The sequence below is a fragment of the Macaca nemestrina genome, unplaced genomic scaffold (genome assembly GCF_043159975.1).
Source record: "Macaca nemestrina isolate mMacNem1 unplaced genomic scaffold, mMacNem.hap1 Scaffold_60, whole genome shotgun sequence".
Classification (NCBI taxonomy): Eukaryota; Metazoa; Chordata; class Mammalia; order Primates; family Cercopithecidae; genus Macaca; species Macaca nemestrina.
Genome location: NW_027257767.1, coordinates 83,057 through 92,742, shown reverse-complemented (window position 1 = coordinate 92,742; position 9,686 = coordinate 83,057). Strand labels below are relative to the sequence as shown.

At 39.7% G+C, this 9,686-nt stretch overlaps 1 protein-coding gene across 3 annotated transcripts in view; it reads left to right on the top strand.

The window, feature by feature from the left end:
• The first annotated feature begins 210 nt into the window (after positions 1 to 210).
• The window catches only part of LOC139361550 (centromere protein I-like), a 42,040-nt gene continuing 32,564 nt past the window's right edge, over positions 211 to 9,686 (top strand). For all 3 annotated transcript variants that reach the window (XR_011619109.1, XM_071090140.1, XM_071090139.1), the window contains exons 1-4: positions 211 to 401; positions 6,026 to 6,159; positions 7,113 to 7,237; positions 9,037 to 9,084. Coding sequence is in view for 2 of the 3 variants with exons in the window: in XM_071090140.1 (XP_070946241.1) it covers positions 344 to 401; positions 6,026 to 6,159; positions 7,113 to 7,237; positions 9,037 to 9,084 (365 nt within the window). In the remaining variant the exon portion in view is untranslated. The remainder of the gene's footprint in view (positions 402 to 6,025; positions 6,160 to 7,112; positions 7,238 to 9,036; positions 9,085 to 9,686) is intronic.

The window sequence follows — 9,686 nt, the reverse complement described above, 5'->3', positions numbered from 1 at the left end:
AAACTTTCAATTCAGATGTTTATAACTTGCTTGGATGACTGTGATACAAAGTTTATCTTATTCATTATATGTGAATTCTCTCCACTTGTTTTTTCACTATAAGCTTTTCCCTAGATTACCAAGTTGTTGAGGAACATCTCACTGTCACCTCCATCTGTCTGTTCTCGTCTACATTATGAGTTAGTCAGGATTTATGAGACTAGTGGCTTTTTTACTTTGTCACTTATTTGTAACTTTGGTGACAATTTTGTTTTGTGCACTTTTTTATTGTGGTACAGCTAGATGCTTATATTTAGTGTTCCTGCTCTAGAATGTATTTGGTACAAGGTGAATAATTACAAACATGGAAAAGAATTTACCAACTTCCTGGATACTTTGTGAGGGCAGAGTCCTTCTTACAAGTAAGATTTCACTTGCTTCTTCCACACTCCACCACTCTTTACTAAAATTTATTTAGATATCCATTGACAGTCTTTTTCTTGGCCGAGTGTGGTAGTTCACACCTGTAATCTCCGCAGTTTCAGTTTGGAGGCTGAGGCGGGTTGGGCAACATGGCAAAACCCCATGTCTACAAAGAATACAAAACTTTGCCAGGCATGGTGGCGTGCATCTGTTGTCCCAGCTACTCAGGAGGATGCCGTAGAAGGATCATTTGAGCTCAGGAGGTCGAGGGTGCCGTGACCTGTAGATGTGCCACTGCACTGCAGCCTGGGTGACAAAGTGAGATCCTGTCTCAAAAACAACAACAAAAACGTTTTTTAAGTACCTGACATCATTTGTAAATAATATTTGTTCAATTTGTTCAATTTGAAACTCTTTATAAAGAGAGCTGAGTTGGACTTTTATCTTTACACTGTTGGATTTGAAGAAAGAATATGTTACATTACGCAAATAAAAGGGAAAAACCTGTAGTTTAGGAGGACAAACTGAAGATATAATTAAATGTATTCAGGTAATTGAATTAGTAATGTAAATTTCATAAGGTCACTACTTTTATATTCTTTTAATCAACAAACATTTTTTGAGCATCAAATAAATTCCAGCCAGTGGACACTCTGGTCTGGGTAACCCTGAGTTGTATTTTAAGCTGCAGCTTAGGTATCAGCGCCATCAAGGAGCCTTCAGTTATTGCCCAGTGTGGTTCAGTTCAGGTTATGACAGAATCTAGTGTGTATCTGTGGGACTGGGTAACTAAGGTGGAGTGAAGGTGAAGGTTATTTGATTCAAAGTCAAGAAACTGAAACTGAAATGTTGGGATCATTTGCATGGACACTGGTGTAACTGAGATATTGATGGCAGGACATGATACAGAGTTCTAAGCTCCTCAGTGAATCTGGATGAGCTTCCAAGTGATAGACAGCAGAGATATCAGAAGATAAAAAAAAATAGAGGGTAGGGTAGCTGGACAGTATGTTCATATCCTGTATTTTGGTTATATGCATTAATTTATCTTAACTTTGGAGTTTAAAATGAGAACCCTAAATTTTTGTTATATGTGTGCTTTACCTTCAAAGTAAAAGACTAAATTTCAAGGAACTGCATAGTCAGATTGTTTTGACTCTTTCTACCTAAAGTTTTTTGCCTTCTCTTACACTTTTTTTTTTTTTTTTGGTCTTAAGACTGAGTCTCGCTGTGTTGCCCAGGCTGAAGTGCAGTGGTACAATGTTGGCTCACCGCAGCCTCCACCTCCCAGCTTCAAATGATTCTCCTGCCTCAGCTTCCCAAGTAGCTGGGATTACAGGCATGTGCCACCACACCCAGCTACGTTTTTGTTTTGTTTTGTAGATGGAGCTTTGCCATTTTTGCCAGGCTGGTGTCAACCTCCTGACCTCAGGTGATCTGTTCGCCTTGGCCTCCCAAAGTGCTGGAATTACCAGTGTGAGCCACTGTGCCTGGCTGCTTCTCGTAAATTCTATTATCAGCCACGTAATTTTTTGGCATTTGAAAAACTATATTATAGAAAATTACGAATACAATCAAAAGTAGAGAAAATACTGCAGTATTCCGCGTCTGTGCCCATTACCCATCTTCAACAGTTAGCAACTCTTGGTTAACCTTTTTTCATCTATAATACATTTCACCTTTCCTTTCCATTATTTTAAAGCAAAACTCAGCTCCCGTTTCAACTGTAAAATATGGTACTATTATGACACCTAAAAAATTAGAAGCTTTTTTTTTTTTTTTTTTTTTTTAAAGACAGTCTCACCCTTGCCCAGGCTGGAGTGCAGTGGGTTGATGAAAGTTCACTGCAACTTCCATCTCCTGGATTCACATAATTCTCGTATTTCAGCTTTCGAGTAGCTGGGACTACAGGCATGTGCCACCACACCCAGCTAATTTTTGTGTTTTTAGTAGAGAGAGGGTTTCACAGAGTTGGCCAGGGCTGGTCTTGAACTTGTGACCTCAAATTATGCACCCACCTTGGCCTCCCAAAGTGCTGGGATTACAGGCGTGAGCCACCGTGCCAAGCCAATAGTTCTTAGTATCTTTAAATATCTAACCAATGTTCAAATTCCCCTTAGCTTCAGTTGTAAATAGCTAGTGGTTAGCTTGGTTAACAGATGAGCCCAGACTCATTTTTCTGTATGTTCTTATCCCTATAGTGGTTTCTTACTTTGGTAGAATAGAGAGTAGAAGCTACTTAGGCCTGGAAAATTGTTTTTAATTCTTCATATTCGTTATTAAATTGTTTCCAGATACACCTGATCACTTTTAGAAGGAAATGGAGCATTAGTGGGTAGTAAACATCTTGTAAAGCTATGCTTCTCAAAATACGGTCCTTGGATCATCAGCATAACCTGGAAACTTGTTAGAGATGCAAATCTTAGGTCTTGGCCTAGACCTACTGAATTAAACTCTGGAGTTAGGGCTCTGTAATTAAACACTACTATAATTCTGGTGCATGCTGAAGTTTGAGAACCACTATTTAAAAGAAACTCCACTTAAATGTTTAACCTCTTCTACCTAAATTACATCAAGAACTGTACCTTTGAAATTACCCCTCTCCGCTTTTGTGTGAGACAGGGTCTTTCTCTGTCTCCCAGGAGTGCAGTGACGCAGTCTCAGCTCACTGCAGCCTCAACCACCCAGGCTCAAGCAATCCACCTCAGCCCCCAAGTAGCTGTGACCAAGAGTGTGCACCAATATAACATGCCAGGCTGATTTTTATTGTAGAGACAAGGTCTCACTGTGTTGTCTGGGTTGGTCTTGAACTCCTAGGCTCAAACTATCCTCCTGCATTGGCCTCCCAAAGTATTGGGATCACAGGCATGAGCCACCACATCCAGCCTGAAATTCTTCTCTCTTACTTGTGGTTATCCCTAACCTGCATTCCCCTCTTCGAGCTGCTGTGCCTGGACCCATGTTTATTCATTCTCTATTCCCCAGATGAGCAAAAGATTGAACAAAACAGTATGTTTGCATCTACAATATTTGGCCAAGTTGCAGTGTAAGTCTCCGGTACCCTTGAAATAGTTGCCTTACAGTTTCTGTATTATCTTTCCTTTTATTAGTATCATAAGGGAGACAATTTAAAAAGGAATTCTGCTTTCTAAAATTTAATGGACATGTGGATAATTTTGCTTGTCATAACAATATTTGGCATTATGTAGTATAGCTCAAGTTTTCAATAATTGAGTAAATATAGGTGTAATGCCATATTTCTGTCATGTGACCATATGCCATATCATTGTCAAAAAGGGAGTAAATTGTAGTTATCTATCATAAGAAGAGAAGGGTAGAAAACTACTCAGCAGTGGTTCTTGAAGGGAGGGGGCATTTCTGGTGTCATGGTGACCGGGAAGAGGTTGCGACTGTCATTTAATATGTGGGAGGTGGGGATGCTCAGTGTGCTTCAGGGGCTGCGTGGGTAGTAAGAGCCAGTCCTGAACAGTGAATTGTTTGATCCAAAATGCCAATAGTGTGGTGTGGAAAAACACTTCAAAAGAGACTGTTTGAAGCAATCGTCATTGTTTCAAATTGACACAGTTGCCAAGTGCTACCCAAAATCATAGTTAAGATACGGTTACGCCTGTAATTCCAGCACATTGGGAGACTGAGACCAGCAGATCACTTGAGGGTCTAGAGTTTCATACGAGCCTGGCCAACATGGTGAAACCTTGTCTCTAATAAAAATATAACAATTAGTTGGATGTGGTGGCACACGCCTGTAATCCCAGCTACTCAGGAACCTGAGGCACGAAAACTGGTTGACCCCAGAGAAGGAGGTTGCAGTGATTTGAGATCGCACCTGTGTACTCCAGCCTGGGTGACAGAGCAAGACTCCATCTCGGAAAAAAAAAACAAAAAAACCACAAAAAACTACTTAGTTTTGCAAGTAGCCAACTGGCTATGTGTGGATGCTTGCATATTTGAATGGTCTCCTGATCATTGATTGTCCTGACACTGAACTATCATGGTGGTGGGCAGTAGTAGAGTCGTCATCATCTCTGAAATTCTAAGATTATACATGTTCTTTTCCTTGTGCATAACCATTGTTGACTGCCTAGATAGGAGAGTAAAGCTGTGAATTCATATTTGTAAGTCTTTTCCTAATCTGTTTAACAGTGGCATGATCTTGGCTAACTGCCAACTCCACCTCCTGGGTTCAAGGGATTCTTTTGCCTCAGCCTCCCCAGTAGCTGGGATTACAGGCTTGCACCACCATACCTGGCTAATTTTTTATTTTTAATAGAGGTGGGGTTTCACCATGTTGACCAGGCTGGTCTTAAACTCCCAACCTCAGGTGATCCGCCTGCCTTAGCATCCCAAAGTGCTGGGATTACAGGCATGAGTCACTGTGCCACGCCAAATTCAAGTGAAAATATGTTTAACAGCGTTTTATAAAGCTTAGGAATTCAGGCAAAACAGAGTTTTGATTTGTGTAGGGTAGGTTTCTGTGCATCTGTGTTACAATGTTACTGACAGTATAGGAAACGATTCCTAAAGTCATTTTAATGTTTAGTCCTTTAAACCACATTTGATTTGGTTCGAATAAATTAGTTGTCATTGTTTTCTAGTCTACTGTATCATTTTGTCCATTTTCACATTTCATCCTGATTTTTTTTTTTTTTTGAAACAGGGTCTTGTTATATTGCCCAGGCTGGAGTGCAGTGTCATGATCTTGGCTCACTGCAAACTCCACCTCCTGGGTTCAAGGTATTCTCCTGCCTCAGCCTCCCAAGTAGCTGGGATTACAGGGACCCACCATCACGCCTTGCTAATTTTTTTATTTTTAGTAGAGACGGGGTTTCACCATGTTGGCTACGGTGGTCTCAGACTCGACCTCAAGTGATCTGCCCACCTCAGCCTCCCAGAGTGCTGGGATTACAGGCATAAGCCACTGCACATGGCCTGATTTTTTTTTTTTTTTGAACAGTCTTGCTCTGTCACTTAGGCTAGAGTGCGGTGGTGCATACTCACTCACTGCAACCTTTGCCTCTGGGCATCAAGCAATCCTCCCACCTCGGCCTCTTGAGTAGCTGGAACTAGAAGTGTGTGCTGCCACCCCAGCTAATTTTTGTATTTTTTGTAAAGAGCTTTTGCCACGTTGCCCAGGCTGGTCTCAAATTCCTGGATTCAAGAACTCTGCCTGCCTTGGCCTCCCTAAGTACTGGAATTACAGATGTGAGCCACTGTGCTTGGCCATGAATTTTTCATGTCACTTTTATGTGAACCTTTTTCTCCCCTTAACTGTTAATGAAATACCTATATTTCTAGTGGTTTTTATATCTCTCACTTGAGAATTTTCATAACTGCTTGGAGCTTAATACTGTATTTATCTGTTATTTACTAGTAGAATCTGGTTGTTTAGAATGTTCTATGTGATTTCGTCTTAATGATTCCCTGGAAGGCTGTGTGTAGTTTTATGATTAACCACTGATTTTTTAAAAAGTAAATTATACATTGGCGCACTGATAGTTTTTAAACCTTCACCACCTTTTTCCTTTATATTATTCACCTTTAGCTTGGAAATTGTGAACACTTTTGCTACTCTGTATCTGAATGTTATGGTTTCTTATTGCAGAGAGAGAACTGGGCGGATCCATGAGCTCTGTGTCTAAACTGCTCCACTATGTAGGGTGGCTGTCCACTACTGCAGTGCACGTGGAGAGCAACAGAACTTTCTTGCTGCACTTTATTTTGGATTTCTATGAGAAGGTAAAACATGTTTCAGTTTCCCCATTGGGATTTTTGTGAAGGCTATTCACTTTATTGGCATAGTATTTAAATTTTATGCACAAATATTAAGGTAGGCTGTGATCTCATTAGCATCATTAAAGTAACCTTACATTTTGAAGTTCATGATTATTTTCTCTCCAGAACAATTGACTTTCATAAACCACGTGGAAAAGCAAATGCTTTTTTTTTTTCCCTAAGGTCCAGGCACCACAGCATTACCCTGTGTTAACACTGGTCCTAGACAGAAGTCTGTTGTTAGCATTATTTTTTGTTCCTTCCATTCCTAACTCCTGGTGGAAACCAAAAATTTCTCGTTGTTTCTTCAGATCTCCATGTCTGCTTTTCAACTGCCTTACTTCTCTTGGTACCTAGTACCCTTTTATTGTGTTATAGTATATAACCTGGCAGAACTATAGGGTGATGCAAAAGTAATTGTGGTTTTTGCTATTGTTTTCAATGGCAAAAACTGCAATTACTTTTGCAGCAACTTAATATCCATGAAGTGTCCATGATAGTCTCACTTTTCCCAGCTTCCTCTGCTAATACCTATTTGTCTTGTGTTACGCATTTGCTTAGAAACATGCTCCTTTGTTTTCTAGGTTGACAGCTAACTCATATGATAAATAAGTATTTTGGGACTTAAGGGGAAAGAACTCCTTCCTTCCTTTACCCTGTCCCCCTAACTGTAAGACCTTTCCCTAGAAGAAATGAAAGATTCAAGTAATGGTCTTTTAGAAATTATCCTCTGTAGTATGACTGATATTTGGTGAAGTCTGTGTTAAGCAAGCTTATAGTTATCTGTTTGTTTAGGAGTCAGGCATGTCCAAAGCTAATGTTACATTATTATCTTATACTGATGATTCTTTGGGTGAACTTGGTTGAGAAGTTCTGGGGAATAGTCTATATACTGATGTTATCTTTCCTTCTCAAAGGTGTGTGACACATATGTACATTATAACCTTCCATTAGTGGTGGTGTCTCTTCCTGGGATCTTATATTCTGTACTCTTCAGCCTGGATGCCAACATCCTGAACCAGAGGTGTTTTATTATGAGCAGGTACAAAGCCTTTTTACCATTTTATGAAATGGTATATTATAATTTTCTCTTCATCTTTCAGCTGTAATACAAAAAATATTCCTACTTGTCGTTGGCCAGGGCCTCTGGAAATCGGGCTTGCTATTGGACATGAGATTCCAATATGGGGCCATGACAGCTGTGGTGTTTTTAAATCCTCCACTGGTGTGGCTACAGAAAAAAAAAAATCATAGTTAAGGACCTGTTGTGCAGTGGTACTATTGCACTCAGCGTTGTTCATTCTAATTGCTGTGTCTTCAGGAAAAATTAAGTCATTTGCTGACAATTGCTTTAAGTATTTGTACCTTCTCTGATAAAAATATTTTCTGGGAGATAAGGGGAGCTGTTGCCAATTATGTGGAACTGTAAGTATTATTTCTGGTCTCCTCTAATTCTGTAACTTGTGGACTGAAATTACTTTTCTCAGTCCATAAATGTAAACTTTTTTTTTTTTTTTTTGGAGACAGAGTTTTGCTCTTGTCAACCTGGAGTGCAACAGCACCTTCTCGGCTCACTGCACCTTCTGCCTCCCGGGTTAAAGCGATTCTCCTGCTTCAGTCTCCGGAGTAGCTGGGATTAAAGGTGCCTGCCACCACGCCAGGCTAATTTTTTGTGTTTTTTCATAGAGACGGGGTTTCACCATTTTGGCCAGGCTGGTGTCGTACTCCTGACCTCAGGTGATCCGCCCACCTCGGCCTCCCAAATTGCTGGGATTACAGGCATGAGTCACCATGCCTGGCTAAGTGCAGACCTTGTTGGTGTAACTTGTAGGACTATGTCAAGTTTAAAATGTTTAAAAACTAATTAGTTAATAGTTCTCAGACAAGAAAAACATATTTGTAGGTTTCCCTTTTGTGCTTTCTGCTGCATCATTTTCTTTCCATTAAGAAAGTACGTTTTACATCAGTGACCATTTTTGAGCCTCTATTAATTTTTTTTCATTTTACTTTTAAGTTTTGGGATAAATATGCAGAAGGTGCACGTTTGTTACATGGTTATGCATGTGGCATGGGGTGGTTTGCTGCACCTATCAACCTGTCAACTAGGTTTTAAGCCCCATATGCATTAGGTATTTGTCCTAATGCCCTCCCTCCCCTTTCCCCTCACCCCCGACAGGCCCCAGTGTATGATGTTCTCCTCTCTGTGTCCATGTGTTCTCATCATTCAACCCCTACTTATGAATGAGAACTCTATTAATTTTTATTTTTTTGAGATGCAATCTAGGTCTTGTTGCCCGGGCTAGAGTGCAGTGTTGCGATCTTGGCTCACTGCAACCTCTGCCTCCCAGGTTCAAGCGATTCTCCTTCCTCAGCCTCTCGAGTATCTGGGATTACAGGCACCCACGCCACCACGTCCAGCTAATTTTTGTATTTTTAGTAGAGACGGGATTTCACCATGTTTCTCAGGCTGGTCTCAAACTCCTGACCTGGTGATTCACCCAGCTTGGCCTCCCAAAGTGCTGCAATTACAAGCGTGAGCCACCGCACCCAGCCAGAACTTTATTAATTTTTTAATAGTGAAACATTGAAAGCATTTTTTATTGTTTATTTTTTATTTAGTGAAGTAAGCATCTTAAGTGTACAACTTATTGAGCCTCTATTTATTTTCACTTGAGAATGTACCACAAAAGGATAAAATCCTTAACTAGACAACTGGATATTTGTGTATGTACGTATTTGCATATATTTACATTTATAGTGTATTTTTGTATTTTACTATGTCAAAGGCATTGTATTCAAAGGTATGTTAAATGTTTCATTCTGTTTGTTTTTTTCTGTTAGGTATCGTAAAAATCTGACTGCTGCAAAGAAAAATGTTTGGTACAAAAGGTATGAATGAGAAAGCTCTGTGTTAAATCACTGTTACTCAAAAATTAAGTCTAGATTTACGTGACCTGATGGGAAGGAGGGGAGGAAAGGGAAAATAGGTGATAGTGACAATTTTTTTATTTCTTTCCCATTAGACAAAATCAGGTTTTGATTTCAGCAGCAAGACTTATCAAGAATTTAATCACTATTTAATATCCATGGTTGGTTGCCTGTGGACATCCAAACCCTTTAGGAAAGGAATATGTATTGACCCTAAAATCCTAGAAAAAAACTGGAGTGGCTGAATATAAAAAGTTTAAATGTAGTCATTCATCCTTCCTTCTTGAGTTATGCTGCTTCCGTTTTGCTACAGGTAAGGGTATTTAAAGAATGTTTAGATTTTGTGTAATAATACTGTGATGGCAGAAATAGGAACTGCTGTACATTTAATGTGTCTGAACTGTAAGACGTGTTTAGTAGTTTTTTTTTAAGTAACAACTAAATTTTGGGCATTTTGCTAGGGTCTGGGATTCCAGTTAATTTAAGTTTCTGTCCTCTGAGAGAGCTTGGGCTTGTAGCAGAGACAGACTTGTAAACAAATCACTGTAATACAATGTGGCAAA